Genomic DNA, 18,507 nt, shown 5'->3' with positions numbered 1-18,507 from the left:
AAAAAAAAATAGCCTTAAGAACAGACTTGAGAGGACGTGGGAGGTGGAGCGAGAAAAGAGTCACAAGTTGAAGACCACATGAGACCAACTCTCTCTCAAAACAAAATGAAGAAAAAGATACTGAATAGCAGCTATATGGCACACACCTGTAGTCCCACACTCAGGAGATTAAGGCAGGAAGAGTATAAGGCTGGCCTGGGTTCTCTAGTGAGACTGTCTCAAAACCCTAAAAAGAGAAAGAGAAGGTGAGGGCCAAAGTAGATCATGGAGAAAACCAGGAGCTTGAGAGAGGAATAGATAAGCCTCTCTCCCTCCCTCCCTCCCTCCCTCCTTCTCTCTCTCTCTCTCTCTCTCTCTCTCTCTCTCTCTCTCTCTCGCTCTCTCTCTTGCTCTTTCTGTCGCTCTCTCTCTCTCTCTTTTAGCATAGAGTAGAGTTTATTTAGGGCATGAGGGGAGTAGAGACAGAAAGGCAGAGAGAAGAGGAGTAGAGGCAGGCCATTAGCACAGAGGAATAGAAGTGGGAGGGGAATGGGAGCGGGTAAGAGGTTAAGAGGGCAAGAGCAAGCAGAGAAGAGAAGAGAGCAAGAACGATAAGCTTCTCTTGCCTCTTCAAACATGTAGTTTGGCACTGGTATGCACTGTGCACTCTGCATGGTTCAGCATGATCCTGCTGTTGATTAGGTATAACCTGGAAAGGGTAAGGGGGGACAGAGTACCAAAGGAGGAAAACGGACTTTTTTGTGTGTGTATATGTCATTTGTGAGGAGTGGTGTTTTAAAGTAAGGCTAAATTGAGTTCCATTATATTTCCAATACATTGCAGTAAAGAACAATGGGAAGGTTAGTCTAGAAAGCCCATGAGTGGTTTTGTTCCTTAACCTGCAGGCTTTTAGTCTATTTTTGCCCAGTCCCAGCACTTAGTGAGAAACAACATTCTTAAGAGTAGGCATCAGTGTTTTTCAGTAAAGAGATATATTCACCCCATTTATCACCTCAGTGGAATGTTTCAGAAACCACTGGAGGCCAGTGCAAGGGCTAACAACTTCATTTTCCAGTAAGACCATTGCCGTGTCTTATTACTTGCCTAGAAAAAACATTTACACACCAAAAAAGGGAGGATGGGAGGATCTCAGGGTAGAAGACGTTCAGCCTGGCCCATGACTTGAATGATGGCTTAGCAGCCTCACGTGTGAACATACACACCTGTGACATTTTTCTGTTTTCTGTGACTCCTCATACCTTTTGAGTCCCATTGCCAAAGGCAGTGAAAACCATTCTTTTTTTTTTTTTTTTAATGCTTGTAGGGGTTTTCTTTAAGGGGTGACACAGTGTCTAGTCTTAGCACATGTGAGCTATGGACTCTACCCTTCAACTACATGCTAAGAGCTATGAACTTTACCCTTAAACTACATGCTTAGAGCTATGGACTCTACCCTTCAACTACATGCTTAGTCTTTGGATTCTTTTTTTCTTTTTTCTTTTTTTTTGAGGCAAAGTCTTATAGAGACCAAGTTGGCCTTGATCTCGAGGTCCTCCTGCCTTTGCCTCAGGATTGTAGGGTTAGAGGGTGTCTCACAGTGCTCTGCCTGTATAGGTTTTTGTGTTCTGTAGATCTGTCATACTGAAGTGTCACTTGATGTCTGTTCTTAGATCTAGTGGACAAAAATCTGAAAAGAATTCAAAGTGTGTAGATAAAGGGGACAAATATTGCCCTAGTCATTTCTAAATCTTTTGCTCATATTGCTTAATGGGGGTCTTGGCTTCTTAAACAATTTTCTAAGAAGAAGCCATATCATTTACATATCTAACTCTACTTTTTTTGTTTAGAAGCTTTATTTTCTCTTGGTCCGGAAGAGCTTGGTTCTTTAGAGGATAAGGATAAACCTGACGCAAAGGTACTAAATGTATACTTTATTGGGTCTCTTAAAATATTCAGGAATGGTTTGGGTTTTTTTTTTTTTTTCTTGCATGTGTATGTGTGTTCTATGCATGCCTGTGCAAAAACATGTTTGCCAGGGGGCAGGAGGAGTGTACATGTGTATGCATGTGAGCATACAAGTGTGTGTATGTCTATGTAGAGCCCAGGGGTTGATGTCCTCCATCACGCTCTACCTTATTCATTGAGGCAGACTCTCTCTCTTGCGTTGTTTCAGCTCTCTCCCTAACCTAATTGTCCCTGTGATCCTGACTCCTCCTGAGAGCTGAGATTAAGGCTGCCACCACACCCACCCAGGATTTAAGTGGGTGCTTAGGGATTTGAACTCCAGTGCTCATTCTTATGTGGCAAGCATGTTATCCACTGCAGCATATCCTTAGCCCAGGAAATTTTTTTTTTTAAAGAAATAAGTGCCTTATTCATAGGAAACATTTATTACAAAGTATCATCTTCATTGACAATGACTTGCTTCATAATTAGCAATGAAATTTTCTCCAGAAAAGAATAGCTTTTCCAACTACAATGCTGCTATTGCTACTATTATAAATATGCCTCACTTTGCTGTGCTTATTTTCAAGGCAGCAGAGAGACTTGGAAACTATCTGTGCCTGCTGACCAGAACATTCATTTAGTGCACCAACTTGCTATGCACTGAATACACTGGGGAAACCCTAGAGACCAGTATTTTCTCAATTTAGTGTTCTGGAACTACATTAGGGAAAAATATTGTTTTGTATATTGCTGTGGTAGAAGTGTCTAAAGCATAACTCTAAGCATGCTCTTCCTGCTGGAATCTCATTCAGAGGCTTCTCATCGAACTTAGGCTGTTGTCTGTGGAACACTGTGCTTCAAAACAAAAGCCGTGTGGAAGAAATGATGTTAGTGGGTGTCAGTTTCTTTCAAGTTTGTTGCAGATCAATGCTTTAGTAGTATGTATTTTTAATGTCATGGGAATATAGAGTTGCCACAGGTGTTCCTGAATGCTTATTGTCCCTCTGAATCATTAAAATTGGCCTGCACACTGGGCTGTGAGAGGCCCTGCTCTCTGGCCTGGAGCTAGGAGAAAGGGAGGCAGGGGTAGGCTAGCTGCTGAGGTCTGAGCGCCTAGAACATGGCTACATCAACCTGGAATGTGTGTATGGAGATATTTTAGAGGAAAAAATGGAAGTGTGGAATTGTATGTCTGTGATCATTTGTGTGGTTTGCTGGGACCCATTTGAATTTTTGATATTGATCTGAACTATATCAAGGGAGAAAATTCTCCAGATCACTAAAACCTTTTGGACTGAATTAGAACTTTCAAAGAACCGAGTCCTAAGTACTTCTCCCTCTGTAATGAGGGATCCGTTCCCTTTCTGCTGAGGGGGCTGGCGAGATGGCTCAGCGGGTAAGAGCACGGACTGCTCTTCCGAAGGTCCTGAGTTCGGATCCCAGCAACCACATGGTGGCTCACAACCACCCGTAATGAGACTGGACGCCCTCTTCTGGTGCGTCTGAAGACAGCTACAGTGAATTAAGCCGGAGCGAGCGGGGCCAGCAGAGGTCCTGAGTTCAGTTCCCAGCAGCCACACACATGATAGCTCATGGCCATCAGTACAGCTACAGTGTACTCATACACACAAAATAAATAAAGTAAATTTAAAAAAAAAAAAAAAAAAGGAAAGCCAGACTAGAGCTTTTGAAATCCTCACTGCACTCGTGAACATTCCTCTGGAAATACACACCTCTCTCCTCAGGTTCGGATCATACCTTTGCAGTTGCAGCGCTTGTTTGCTCAGCTTCTACTCTTAGACCAGGAGGCTGCGTCCACCATAGACCTCACCGACAGCTTTGGGTGGACCAACGATGAGGTAGGAAGGCCGACCGGCTGGCTTCACATCTTGTCTATTATCCTTTAGTTGTGTCTCAGCCTCAGCACATTGGAATGTCTTCACATGTGAATACTTAGAGGATCACTGAGCATGGGCTGTTTCGGCTAGCTGTGACTGTTGTTAATATAAGGAGAAACACAGGAGCTGGTTTTTGAAATTTGTACTGAGCAACTTTTGTGTCATTTAGTTAGGCTAACATCCACTTTATTTACTGTTTAGGGGTCAAACTGCTCATCAAGTTTTGAGTCTTCAACTTTTTAGAGGGCTGCCCACCTTGGTGGTGTGCTTCTTGTCTGACTCTGATGAGAACAAACTGCCATCAGATCAGCGCTCTCAGATCTTTTCATTTCCCCTTCCTGGCCCCTGACTTTTCATTTTTCTACCCTGAACCCTGTGTCTGCTGTAGACGTGACTCATCGTTGGGTTTGTATTCCTAAAAGGTGTTCCACCATGTGCAAACAAACATCTGTGGTAACAGATAAGGGTCTTGTCAGTACATCAGTTCAGATAACTGACGACCGTATGTTTGTGGTCCATCCCTGCAAAGCTCTCACCTGTGGCCTTCTAACAGGAACAAGCCTTAATCCAGTGGTACTGCCCTGTGGGATTAAAGCAGGGATTGGGCTTTGTAGCAGGTGACAGCACATCCCCTCAACAGGCATGTTACATTCCAAATATAGGACTAGTGCTATGGCTGTATATTCCCTTATCCTTGCCTTTAAATCATAACCGCTTCATGTAGCTTGCATTCCATAAACTTCACTCTGTCAAAACCTGCAGTTCAGTGGCTTTTAGTATTTTCACAGAATTAGGCAGCCATCACCACAGTCCATTTTAGATTGTTTTCACTGCTCTGGAAAGAACCTCCATGCATTTGTAGTCACTCCCCACCCACCACCTCCTTGAGCTTCTTGTTAATCTGTAACCTACTTCCCACTTAGAGATCTGCCTGTCCTGTATAGAAATAGACACTACATTATCTGTTCTAACTGGGATGTTTAACTTAAGATAATGCCAAGGTTTGTTCCTTCTTACTGCCCAGTGAGCCTCTGCTGCATGGATATGCCACATCTCAATGGAGGCTTTTCCTTGTATTTGATCTTCCACTAAGTTGCTGGCTTCATAATTCTTAAAAGGCTTGAAACGCTTTTCTTAGTTCTTTTATTTTTTGTAAGTAAAGGACTGAACCTTTGAGGTTCTTTTGTCAAATAAATGGTTGTTCAGAAATAGCCCTTGGAGTTTTCCCTCCCATTCAAACCAGTGATATAGGTCAAATTTTCATCCCTTGGTATTTTATATTTTTAAAGGCAAGAAAAAGATCATCAGTCTCATACACATCAGCTTTCACCTCTTTACCTGCCACATGTTGCATAAACTTCTTTTTATATTGTCCCCCTAGTGCCTCTCTTTCTAATCCTGAAGTGTTTCTCTGTTTCCCCTTTGGCTGTCCTTGGGGAAGGCAACAATGGCATCAATGTGTCAAGGCTGAAAGACACTTTTCAGTGTCTGGGACACTGTTAATGTCTGTGGGATGGATTCAGTAGCACCTGCGGTTCTGTTTAAGGCCCCAGAGGACTTGGCTCCTGGTTCTCTGCCCTTTTCTGCCTCCCAGGGGTAGAGCACACCTTGGAAGTACAGACTGTTCTGAAAGACTAGTTCATACATGGCCAGTGACTTAGGATTAAAGTAAGAGCCAGTTTGAATTCTTCTCAGCAACACTACATTACTCTTGTTTTGTTGCTTTTTACTTTGAAGTGGTCAATTCTGGTTTCTGCTGTCCCCAGCTGTTGTAATCTAAGTGAGGTTTACCTGTGTATGTATGGCTGGCTTGCACACTGTTCTGAACTTGTCCTGTTCTTTCCTTCTCTCCTCCTTGTGACATGGGCAGGTGGGTATTCTCTCAAGATACAGAGTACACTTCATAGTCACTGAGTGGGTTGAATTGTGTGTACACTGCCTAGTCGTATTTCTATTTTGTAGTGTAAATAAATATAGGTGGTAATGCTTCAACCTGCATAGCCACCCATGCATCTATTCAAAGCTTTTCTATGTGTTTCTGTTAATTGGTAGTATTCTTTAAAGTTTGTTCTTAAAAACTTTGAAGCAAAAGTTCTATTTAAAGTCTGATGTTTTAGCTAGGCATTATGCCTATAATGGATGCACTCAGACTCAAGCAGAAAGATTATAAGTTTAGGCCTAGCCTTGGCTACCCAAAGGCCTTGTCTCAAAAATAAAAACTATTTCCTGTTTTATAGGAAATGAGACAGCATGATGTGCAGGAACTCAACCGAATTCTTTTCAGTGCTTTGGAAACTTCTTTAGTTGGGACCTCTGGCCATGACCTCATTCATCGCCTATACCATGGCACCATTGTGAACCAGATTGTTTGCAAAGAGTGTAAGAACATCAGTGAAAGGCAGGTAAGCAGATAGGAGTTCCTCTGATAACAAATTATTATAAGTTATAATTCACACAATGAAGTCTGTTATGTTCTCCCAGCCTGTGAGCCTTGGAGACTGAGCTCAGATTGTCAGGATTGGCATCAGGGACCTTTCTTTATCACTTAGCCATCTCAACAGCCTGCAGGTTCTTGAAGCAGTTTTTATTCAGGCTATGGTATTTGTTTTTAAACAAAAGATTGGGGAGATGTTTACATGTAGATATCTCATGAAAAAAGCCAGTGTAAAGCAAGTCCACTAAAGAGCCCGAGAGATGGCTCGGTGGTTCAGACCGCTTGCTGCGGCTCTTCAAAGGCGGGGTTCCATTCCTAGTACCCATGTGGGGCTACTCACAGCTGCCTGTAGCTCTGGCTACCAAGGATCTTCTGGTCTCTGCAGGCACTGGCACATATGTTACCTACACACACATATATAGATATAGAAATTTAATTATGGAGGTAATAGAAATAAGATACCAAAGAATATTTAACAAATCTCCAATTAAATATTAGGTTTAGTTTGTTTATATACTTCAGGAAGTGTCTGGGCAGTATGCTTATATTTTATATGGTATATAAACTGTCTGTAAAGTTGGTAGTTCTGTTTGAATTATAGTTTTCGTTTGTGATTATACAGATTGCCCATTCAGATTGATTGGATATTTGTTTGTGTCCATGTTGTAATCTCTGTTGTTTCTCAAGTCCCGCTTAGCAAGTAGTTCATTTCTGAACATTTAGTGAAAATCTCCTTTTGTTATTGCAAGGATTCTAGGGAATTTCTGTATCTGACTATCCAAAGGGAAAATGTCATATCATTTTCCAGATGTATTTGCTGCTATTTTAGAAATAGATGCAAATATATTAATAAATACATGTGTTAAATATATCTGTGTCCTTTTTCGTTTGTTTGTTTGTTTGGGTCCTTAAGGTTGAGCCTAGGGTCTTACATATTTACAGATGCTGGGCAGAGGTGTTGCTGTGAGCTGTACTGCAGCCTTACTTTCATTTTCAAAAGAAGAGTTGGAGCCGGGCGGTGGTGGTGGTGGTGGTGCACGCCTTTAATCCCAGCACTTAGGAGGCAGAGGCAGGTGGATTTCTGAGTTCAAGGCCAGCCTAGTCTACAGAGTGAGTTCCAGGACAGTCAAGGCTATACAGAGAAACCTTGTCTTGAAAAAACAAAAAAAAAAAAAGAAGAGCTGGGGATAAATGGTTCATCCGAACCTTCTTACCTGTGTTCTAGAAGCTGTCTCGGTCAGCCGAGTTTGAAAATAACTAAGATTTCCTGTGTATCTCTGATGGACTGAGCTCTAATGGAGTGATTAACAAAGCAGTGGTAAAGCATGACATAAAACAACCATATAGAAATGATAAACAGTGACTTTCCATGTACATATTGTTATCATAAAGTATTAGCTATTATTTAACAATTTTGCCAGGGCTGCAGAGATGTCTCAGTGGTTAAGAGCACTGACTGCTCTTGCAGAGTTCTTGAGTTCAATTCCCAGCAACCACATGGTGGCTCACAACCATCTGTAATGGGATCCAATGCAGTCTTCTGGTGTGTTTGAAGACAGCTACAGTGTACTCATAACATAAATAAATAATTCTTTTCTAAAAAAAGGAATTGTGCCATGATTTAAACTAGTACTCTGCTATCTTTTAGTTTCCATAATCTCTTAAAAGAATACTACTACATGTATGACAGAATTATAAATAAGATGTAAATGTGCCAAATTGTAATAGGATTTATTGCTAGAAATAAAATTCAAATATAGTTTCAGCAGATTTAAGAGACTTTTTACAAAATATCACTTTTTAATTTTTATATAAATACCTGTTTAATCTGGATCAAAATATTTTTTAAAGTATTTGATCAAGTTTCATCTTTTTTTTTAAGATTTATTTATTCATTTTATGTATATAAGTACACACTGTAGCTGTACAGATAGTTGTAAGCCTTCATCTGGTTGTTGGGAATTGACTTTAGGACTTCTGCTCACTCCAGTCAGCCCTGCTTGCTCCGGCCCAAAGATTTATTTATTATTATAAGTACACTGTAGCTGTCTTCAGACGCACCAGAAGAGGGCGTCAGATCTCATTACGGATGGTTGTGGTTGTTGGGATTTGAACTCACAACCTTTGGGAGAGCAGTCAGTGCTTTTACCCACTGAGCTATCTCACCAGCCCAAAATATTTCTTATTGTCATTTTTCAGCATATCTTAAACCAACTTTTGTTTTGTTTTGTTTTCGAGACAGGGTTTCTCTGTATAGTCCTGGTTGTCTTGGAACTCACTCTGTAGACCAGGCTGGCCTCAAACTCAGAAATCTGCCTGCCTCTGCCTCCCAAGTGCTGGGATTAAAGGCATGTGCCACCACCACCCGGCATCTTAAACCAACTTTACCAAAAGAAAATAAGGAAGTTTACATTAGAAAATTCAACTCTGCCATGGGGTTGCTACTATCATTTTAAAAACTAAAGCAATATTAATAAACTGTGTGTGGAGTGTGTGTGTATATGAGGGTGTTGGGGTAGAGGTTGTGTGTGTATATATTATGTGTGTATGATACTTAAACTCAAGTATATATCTTTTTGCAGTTTATTTCCTGAGGAAACATGAGGCTTTGTTGCATCTACATCTAAACTCTTAAACCTTTCTCTTTTAAACTGTTTTCCTAATGTACTTTAAACCAAATTATAGTTTGATTTAAGAAGAATAATTTAGTGATAAGAATTTACAATATGGGGGCTGGAGAGATGGCTCAGTGGTTAAGAGTACTGACTGCTCTTCCTGAGTTCAAGTCCCAGCAACCACATGGTGGCTCACAACCATCTGTAATGGGATCTGATGCCCTCTTCTGGTGTGTCTGAAGACAGTTACAGTGTACTCACATATGTAAAATAAATAAAATCTTTTTTAAAAAAGAATTTACAATATATAATTATGGCATATATATCTTGTATGCAAAGTTTTAGGAAAAAATATATATGACCACCCCAATATATATTTCAGTTGTAAACCTCTGTGAAATCATTTGTTAATATGATATTCCTCTGTGTTTCAGGAAGACTTCTTGGATTTGACAGTAGCGGTCAAAAACGTATCTGGTTTAGAAGATGCACTCTGGAACATGTATGTGGAGGAGGAAATTTTTGACTGTGACAACTTGTACCACTGTGGGACCTGTGACCGGCTGGTCACAGCAGCAAAGGTAAACACGCCTTCCATCCCTCGGTGCTTGGAGGCAGGAGCCGTGCCTGCCGAAAGACACACTTTACTGCTTTGAACAGGAAGGATTGAGAAAATGTTTGTGTCGTTACCTGTATTTTAATTTTTACACAGAAAAAAGTTAAGCTTTATCAACATAACAATGACTTTTCATGGAAGAATGAGTTTGAGCCTCAGGGTTTCTTCAGTATGCCTGTTAATAAGCATCAGAGGTGCTTCCCTTTCTAAGTGTGGCCTTAGCAGCTTCCTCCCTCCCTCTGAATGTCAAGGCAAGGAAGACAGGATTAGAGGGGCTCATCTCTTCTCTGACTGAGCTGAGGCAGAAGGGAACTCAGTGAGCTTCATGAACTTGGGGCAGTCGGGTTCAGTTGTTTTCACTGCAGCCCTGCATACAGCTCTTGTGAGTGCAGCTGCCCTGTGTTCTGGGGAGGCAGAAAGAAAACAACAAGAAAATAGAGGCTACCACTTAGGTGAGTGCCCTGCTCTCTGTTATTTCCATACACTGTACACACACACACACACACACACACACACACACACCACCTCTAAACTTTATGATGCTACCTTGCTTTGAGACAGCAACACCTCAGCCCTGCTGAAAACTGGCTACACACGAGTGTGCTCTTCCAGCTGAGGAGGGGTTCTATGCTTTCCTACCAGAGTTCACCTACTTATTCTCCAGGACTCTGACTTGTGAGTTGGAAAAACTTTTCTCTCCTTTATCTCTTCTAGCAACCAACTATATTTCTTTTTCAACATCCCTTCACAGCTATATATGATTTCTGTATGAAAATTTTTTAATGTATTTTACTTGGTTAATTTCAAATAAAAGTCATTGTTAGCAGATTTGCTAAGTACCAGTAATTTGTTAATATTAATAAAAATTATTATTAGAGGTGATGTATGTGTGTGTGTTGCTAATGCATTTCCCATTCCTCTGGCTTAGATGTGCCATTTGCTACACCTCTCTGACCACCAAAAGGAGTCTACCTGTGACCAGTGCAGCACTTGTTTCCTAGCCTTGTTAGAGTTAAGTTTCTCTGATTATTTTAGGTGTACTTGTGGAATGAGTTTGGAAATCTTCCATGTTATAGTACATACTTTATTTTCTGTTGTTGTTTTGAGATAGTCTTGCTATGTAACCCAGGTTGGCCAGGAACTCTCTGTATAGCACAAGTTATCTTCAAAGTCTCATTCCTCTTCCCTTTAATCCTGGGATTATAAGTGTACACCACCATTCCTAGCCTTGTTTCACTTTTTTAACCCATAGAATATACAAGATTGTAACTTTAAATATGTTTTAAGTAATGTTAAACATACAGAATTATTGATTATTTTCTACAGGAGGACTTTTTTTTTTCCCTAAGGCCACTAGTGCAAGATCATTCGGGACAGCTAATGACTCTTTTTTTTTTTTTTTTTTTTTTTATTTTTATTTATTTATTTTTTTTGAGACAGGGTTTCTCTGTATAGCCCTGGCTGTCCTGGGACTCACTCTGTAGACCAGGCTGGCCTCGAACTCAGAAATCCACCTGCCTCTGCCTCCCAAGTGCTGGGATTAAAGGCGTGCGCCACCACCGCCCGGCCAGCTAATGACTCTTAAAAAGCAACTTAATTTGTGTTTTGTTTTAAATCGAGGAGTTAATACTGCAACAAGATACCTCCTTTTGAACTTAAGAAACAACAGATAGGGACTGAAGAGGTGGCTCAGTGGTTAAGATTACAGCTGCTCTCCCAGAGCACCAGAATAGATTCCCTGCACACACAGAGTGGCTCATAACTATTTGAAACTACATTCCCAGGGTGTCTATGTCTTCTAGCCTCCTTGTGCACTGTGCATGTATGTAGTCCACACACACACATATACAGGCAACACACCCATACACAAAAGAAAAATAAATCTTTTCTTTTTTTAAATTTATTTTATGTATATGAGTACACTTTAGCTGTACAGATGGTTGTGAGCCATCATGTGGTTGCTGGAAATTGAACTCAGAACCTCTGCTCATTCCAGCCCCACTTGCTCTAACCCCACTTGCTCAGTCCCAAAGATTTTTATTATTATTATATTTAAGTACTATATAACTGTCTTTAGACACACCAGAAGAGGGCATCAGATCCAATTACAGATGGTTGTGAGTCACCATGTGGTTGCTGGGATTTGAACTCAGGACCTTCAGAAGAGCAGTCAGTGCTCTTAACCACTGAGCCATCTCACAAACCTGAAAAATAAATCTTAAACAAAGAAATAGGTAAACAACAAATAAAACCCCATCTGTAGAAGGGAGTCAAGAGTTCCTTTTCATAGTCTTATGACAACTATGAATCTTTCTCCAGAGAAAAAACATATATACACATACATTTTTGAATCATTCAGAGTTCTGCTTCTTCACTGAATAAGATCTATGTGCTTGCTAAGTGAAATGCAGACCCAAGGAGCAAAGTGAAAGGCCAAGGGCTAGGCAGGAAAGGAGCAAGGACAGAGAGGGAGCACCCAGTTAGGACACACCCATCAAATAGTAATTTAGGACCACAACCTGAAAAGCATAAAACTGGCTTGTAAATGTCTTGTGTAAATATAGCCACACAATAATATTCTTAGTTCCATAAAGTAAATGGCTTTATATTGAATTCAGAATGTGTTCTTGTGATTTAAGGACATATTTATAATTAAGTCATGTTATTTTTACTACCTTACATAGCATTATGTATTCTTTCATGTAATTTTGTCAATTCTTCTTTTTACAGTCTGCCAAATTGCGTAAGCTGCCTCCTTTTCTTACTGTTTCATTACTAAGGTTTAATTTTGATTTTGTGAAATGTGAACGCTACAAGGATACTAGCTGTTATACATTCCCCCTTCAGATCAATCTCAAGCCTTTCTGTGAACAGGTTTGAACCTTTTATTTTTTAATTCTTTCTCTTTCCTTTCCAAGATTAGAATATTCAGTTTGTTGTAAGATTTCTCAGCGTTGGCCCTACTAACAGTTTGAGTTAAACTGTATAGTGCATATGCATCCTACTCCACTGACAAGCCAAGCCCATGTCTACTAGGCAGAGGGGTGGCCTACATTGGGTTTTATACTCCTTTTGAATTTCTCTTCCTCTTCCTTCTCTTCTTCTTCCTCTTCCTCCTCTTCTTCTTCCTCTTCTTCCTCCTCATCCTCTTCTTCCTCCTCTTCTTCTCCTTCTCCTCCTTCTCCTTCTCATCCTTCTTCTTTTCTTCCTCCTCCTCCTTCTTCTTCTTCTTCTTCATTGTTGTTTCTTCTTTGAAACAGATGTCTTATAGCCCAGGTTGACCTTGATTTCATCTTCTGTCTGTACCTCATGGGTGCTAAGATTAAGGCCTGTGGTACCATGTCTGAGAGTCTGTTTGGTGGTAGATATGTTCATAAAAATATATTTGATAGTGAAAGTGTAAACTACAATATGAAGTTATTTCTTTTCCTCTTATACTTAGCCTTTCTTCTCTTTTCTGCATGTCACACTGTACCCACATATGCATATTATTGACTAGGCACATATCCACATAATGAAGGCTACCATGTGGTGTTTTCTTGATAAGATTATATGATCTTGCTTAATATTATGCATTCTAAGTCCATCCACTTCTATTATACAATTATCTGTTGGTAGACATCTATATTGAGTCTAGTTCTTTGTTGTAGTGAATAAAGCAGTGATAAAAATGGTGGTGGAAAATGTCGATAGTAAGTGTCCTGGCTAGTTTTATGTTACCTTGACACAAGCTGATAGCATCTTAGACGAAGCAAACACATTTGAGAAAATGCCTCCCAAAGACCTGACATGTAAGGCATTTTCTTAATTAGTGATTGATGAGGGAGGACCCAGTGTGTGGTACCACCCATGGGCTGGTAGTTCTGGGTTTTTATAAGAAAGCAGACTGAATAAGCCATGAGGAACAAACCAGTAAGGAACACTGCTCCATGGCCTCTGCATCAGCTTTTGCCACCAAGTTCCCACCAGGTTCAAGTTCTTGCTTTAGCTTTCCTCTGTGGACTATGACTCCATTGTGTAAGCCTTTTCCTCCCCAAGTTGCATTTGGTTATAGTGCTTCATCATAGTAATAGTAACCTAAGACAGAAATTGGTACCAGCATTATACGGTGTTGCTGTGACAGACCTGACCGTGTTGTTTTGGGGAAGATTATAGAAGAACTTTAGAATTTAGGGCAAGAAAAGTGTTGCGATCTCTGTGAACTGTTCTGTTGGGACTTGGAAGTTAATGCTGAGAATAGTGCAGATGGAGGCCTGGCCTGTGAAACTCAGAGGGAAGATTAAATTCTCTTTCACGGCTGTTTGCTATTATGAAGCGTCTATGACTCTGGTCAGCTGGGGCTGAAGAGTCAGTGTGACTAACAAGAGACCAGCATCACTAAAGTGAAACCTTTGCTTTACTAGAACACTTGATATTGGTCAGCTGGAGTTGAATGATTAACAGTGATTAACAAGAGACCAACTTCATTGAAGTAAAATCTTCTGGAAAGTGTTTTGTTAGGGTGAACACACACAAGCTGTGGTCCAAGGCTGTACCTTGAGCTGGCAGCTGAACTTAGTAATGTGTAAGCATCTCACGGATAATACTTGTTTTGAAAGCATGAAGGAGTTATGGAAAACAGCTGAGTTGGCACTCTGAGAGGTCAATGAAGGTCATTAGTGAAAGTGCAGCCTCTGGAACTGCAGTAGCAGGTGAAGGCCCAAGATCGAAAGGTCCAGGATCCTGGAGGGAAGTTGAGGTATGGTACCAGGGGAAGAACCCAGGAGAGGTGATTGGAGAGAGTGCAGCCATTGCAACAGGAGACCCCAGCATTTGGAGATAGCAGTACCATGGGAAGATCACTAAGGACGGCACCAGCCATGGGGTGGGGCTGGTTTAAGCTGGTTTCAGTCTGTGTGGACTAAAGAAGGTAGAGCTGGAGGAGTGACCCAGGTCCTTTGGAAGACCCCAGATTATGAGTGAGTCCCAAATATTGTGTTATTTACACTGTTTGAGTTGGTTTTGCTAGGTTCAGACTGTGTCTATGCGCTGGTTCTTCCTTGCTGAAATGAGAAAATATTTACTTTTTTGTTTTGGTTTGGTTTTTTGTTTTTTTCCAGACAGGGTTTCTCTGTGTAGCCCTGACTGTCCTGGAACTCACTGTGTAGACCAGGCTGGCCTCAAACCAGAAATCTGCCTGCCTCTGCCTCCCAAGTGCTGGGACTAAAGGTGTGCGCCACCACTGCCCGGCAAGACTTTGGACTTTAAAGTATTTGAATTTTTAAGGACTGTAGGGCTTTTAAAAGTTGAAATGTTTTATAGTGTGATGTTTATTATGTGTGACTTAGGAGTTGAACAAAAAGGAAAGATTATGGCTAGTGTTGTACTAGTATGTCAGCTTAACAAGGGGTCAATTGTCCTGGCTAGTTTTTATGTCAGCTTGTCCAGAGCTAATGTCATTTGAGAGGAGGCAACCTCCATTGAGAAATGTCTCCATAAAATCTGACTACAGGCAAGCCTGTAGGGCATTTTCTTAGTCAATGATTGATTTGGAAGGACCAAATCAATTGTGTGTGGTGCCACCCATGGGCTGGTGTCCTGGACTCCATAAGAAAGCAAGCAGAATAAGCAATGGGGAGAAAGCAGCATGCTCTATGGTCTCTGCATCAGCTCTGGCCTTGGGGTCTCTCCCTGTTTTTGAGTTCTTGCAGCTGGCTTCCTTCAATGGGTTGTGACTCACAAGATATATAAGCCAAATAAAGCCTTTCCCCCAAGTTGTTTTTGGTTATGGTGATTTATCATGGCAATAAGGTTTGAAGTTCTCTGGGTATATTATATACCCAGAAGTGAAGTAGCTGGTTTGTGTGGGAGTTACATTTTTAACTTTTTATTTAAACCTCCAAACTGATTTCCACAGTGATTATATTAATTTATGCCTTCAATAACAGTGAATAAGATTTTATTTCCTGATATATATCCTCTCCAACATTTGTTGTCACATTTGTTGATGATAGCCATTCAGATGGGGGTCAATTGGTACCTCAAAGTAGTTTTAATTTGCATTTCTCTCATTTGAGGAATATTGAGCAATTTATAAAATAGTTATTGGCTATTTGTGTTTTTTTTTTTTTAACTGTCTATTTAGTTTGTTTGCCCTTGTGTTGACTGCCATTTGTATTTCCTTGGCATTTAATTTCTGTATTTTTTTGTAAATTCTGGGTATTAGCCCCCTGTCTGAAGTAGGGCTATGGGAGCTTTTATCCCCCCTGGGGGCTGTCTGGTTAATTCTGCTGACTGTTTCTTTGCTGTACAAACCCTTCTTATGTTGCTGTAGTCCTATGTTTCCGTATTGGGTTTGGTCCTCTTTATTAGTGCTCTATTCAAAAGGTTCTTGCCTTCCCAGTATCCTGAAGGGTGTTGCCTATGTTTTCTTCCTAGAAATTTCAGTGTTGCAGGCTTTAAATTAAGGTCTATGATCCATTTTGAATTGATTTTGTACAAGGTGAAAGATGTAAATCAAACTTTATTTTCTACAAGTAGAAACCCAGCACACTTATTGAATAGGCTGCCTTTTATTCGATGTATGTTTGTCAGAAATTAGGTAAGCATAGCTTTGTCTTTATTTCCAAATTTTCAGTTCTATTTCATCATTCTACCTATTTCTTATAACAAGTCATTGTTTTGTTTAAAACAGTCAGTTATTGAGTGTGTGTGTGTTTAGACTTCATGACCAAGCCTCCCTCTATTTAGGCCTCACCACTGAGCCCTGTACTGTTTGTTTTGTTACATGAATTACTATCCCTAGAGTATAGTAGTGCCTGCTGACTCTGAGGCTTTTACTGACACACTCAGAAAAAATAAAATTGCTTTCCAAGAGTTACTAATGTACTTGCTTCTCCTTTATTAAAAGGTAGTTTGTCACATGACTCTAACATATATCAAAAAAAAAAACAACTAATCACTTAGCTAGGAAATACATATTAATTTTACTTTAGAATTTATATATTGAGAAAAAATACTTTATCTTTATGTGTCTCGTCTTTTTCCTGAATATGACATTTTTTAATGCTACCTACGTAAAAACTATAGTTAAAGAAATAAATTCTTCAAGTAACTTGTATCTCCCAGGTAATACCCATGTGTATATTTTACATTACAGATGACACTGAGTTTAAAGCCAGAAGAGACCTTATGTCTCATGCCATGTGGTTCACACTCCTCCTACAATGTAAATACTAAGACTTCCTTGAGTACCTGCCTGCCTGCCTGCCCTCCTTCCTCCTTCCTCCCTTTCCTTCCTCATGCCCTACTCCCTCTCTTTTCTTTCTCTTTCTTTCCTTCCTTTTTTGCTGTTGTTAGTGAAGGATGCCCCCCTAAGTGCTGGAATTACAGAGGTATACCATGACAGCTGGCTTTTTCTTTCCCTTCTGCATCCAGAATTTAAAGTATTTCTTAAATCTAATGTAATTTTCCCCATTGTTATTGGAAGAGTTTACCTGTTGGGTCACTTGTAATTGCACACTATATCAATGATAGAAGAGGTTGATCATAAAGCAGGAAAGAACCTGTTCATTCCACTAAACTAACCACCTCTGAACAACACCAGGTGGTAGTCACAACTGCTGAGTTCATATTCTGTGCAAGGAACTAAAATTCGAGAAGGATCTTGACCTTGAGACACACAGCAAGTTTCCTGGGATATCAGACAGTTTGGGTAGGAGAAGGGTATGTGTCCTAAACAGCATAATGGGCATCGTGCAAAGGTGGCTTTCTTTATGACAGTCTCTAGCACAAACCCATTATCTTAGTTAAAGCCAGTAAAAACAACATCTTCAGATGCATGTGCTTAGTGTGGTGTAGTTGGCAATAAATCACTAGATTAAGACTTAAAATTCAGCTGTGCATAGTGGCTCATGCCTAAAATCTTAACAGAAGCTAAAGCAGAAGGACCTCTAGGAATTTGAAGGCATTTTCAAAGAAATGAGTGGAAAAAAAGTTAATTTAAGTCTATTTATTTAAAGTTATCTTTATCCTTAAATTCAGTCATAGTGCTTTAAGTATCAGGTGACTCAACAGCAAAGGGGCCTTGCTGTGAAGTGGGAATATTACAAGGGTGCTTCTTCCTAGTTTCAGGGCTGTTCTTTGCCCTTTGATTATGTATCTCACCTTATAATCTGTATCAATGTTTATTTGCCTTCTTTTAGAGTGAACTGGATGACATGGAATATATGTATGACCTCTTCTCCGTCATTATCCACAAAGGTGGCTGCTATGGAGGCCATTACCATGTGTACATTAAAGATGTTGATCATCTCGGCAACTGGCAATGTCAAGTAAACTTACAAATTTGTTTAGAAATAACTTTGAAATTAATTTGCCTTTCTATTACCATTACAGAATTCTGTTGTTCATTCTGCCTTCAGTATACACCCCTCCTTTAGAAAACATTGAAGGCTCATTTTACATGAACAGCTCCCACATGCCCTCTACCTCGAATCTCCAGCTGTAACCTTGTCATATTTGTACATGTGGCATAGACTCTCACATACTAGTGACCTCACTCCAGTGAACAATTTGGGTGGTAGGTAACGCACACCTTTAATCCCAGCACTTGGGAGGCAGAGGCAGGCAGATTTCTGAGTTCCAGGACAGCCTGGTCTACACAGTAAGTTCCAGGACAGCCAGGGCTACACAGAGAAACCCTGTCTCAAAAAAAACAAAAGCAACAATGACAACAAACAATTTGGAATAAAGTTGAGAGCCTCTGGCTCCTCTGCTGGGAAATGCTTTCTTTGTGTTTGCCTTCTAAGCACAAGGATATTCTCTTCCCCAGCCATCCATCAAAATCACCGACCTTTAACATTGTCTGTTACAGCCTTTTTCCATAACACAGGGTCTCACTATGATCTTAAAAGGTACATTGCCTCTGAACCAGTCTGTGTTCAACTAAGGGAACCTGTCTTGGCTTTCCTCACTGCCTCCTGTAGTTCTTCTTAGCTGCTTTCAGAGTTGCCGCATTGTCTCAGCTGGCAGCCTGTA

General features: G+C 40.4%; 1 protein-coding gene across 4 annotated transcripts in view; it reads left to right on the top strand.

Moving 5' to 3' along the window:
• Positions 1-18,507, top strand: part of Usp40 (ubiquitin specific peptidase 40) — an 83,662-nt gene that overhangs the window by 2,623 nt on the left and 62,532 nt on the right. For 3 of the 4 annotated variants that reach the window (XM_031368323.1, XM_031368325.1, XM_031368324.1), the window contains 6 exons: positions 1,827-1,894; positions 3,672-3,785; positions 6,062-6,226; positions 9,308-9,454; positions 12,220-12,363; positions 17,673-17,801. In XM_031368323.1, coding sequence (XP_031224183.1) covers positions 1,827-1,894; positions 3,672-3,785; positions 6,062-6,226; positions 9,308-9,454; positions 12,220-12,363; positions 17,673-17,801 — 767 coding nt within the window. Of the gene's footprint in view, positions 1-1,826; positions 1,895-3,671; positions 3,786-6,061; positions 6,227-9,307; positions 9,455-12,219; positions 12,364-17,672; positions 17,802-18,507 lie in introns of those variants that run through there. The other variant, XM_031368326.1, reaches the window with a different exon arrangement.

This window comes from Mastomys coucha, unplaced genomic scaffold (assembly GCF_008632895.1).
Source record: "Mastomys coucha isolate ucsf_1 unplaced genomic scaffold, UCSF_Mcou_1 pScaffold14, whole genome shotgun sequence".
NCBI classification, from domain to species: domain Eukaryota; kingdom Metazoa; phylum Chordata; class Mammalia; order Rodentia; family Muridae; genus Mastomys; species Mastomys coucha.
Note: the sequence above shows the minus strand (reverse complement) of the source record. Positions and strands in the feature narration are given on the sequence as shown.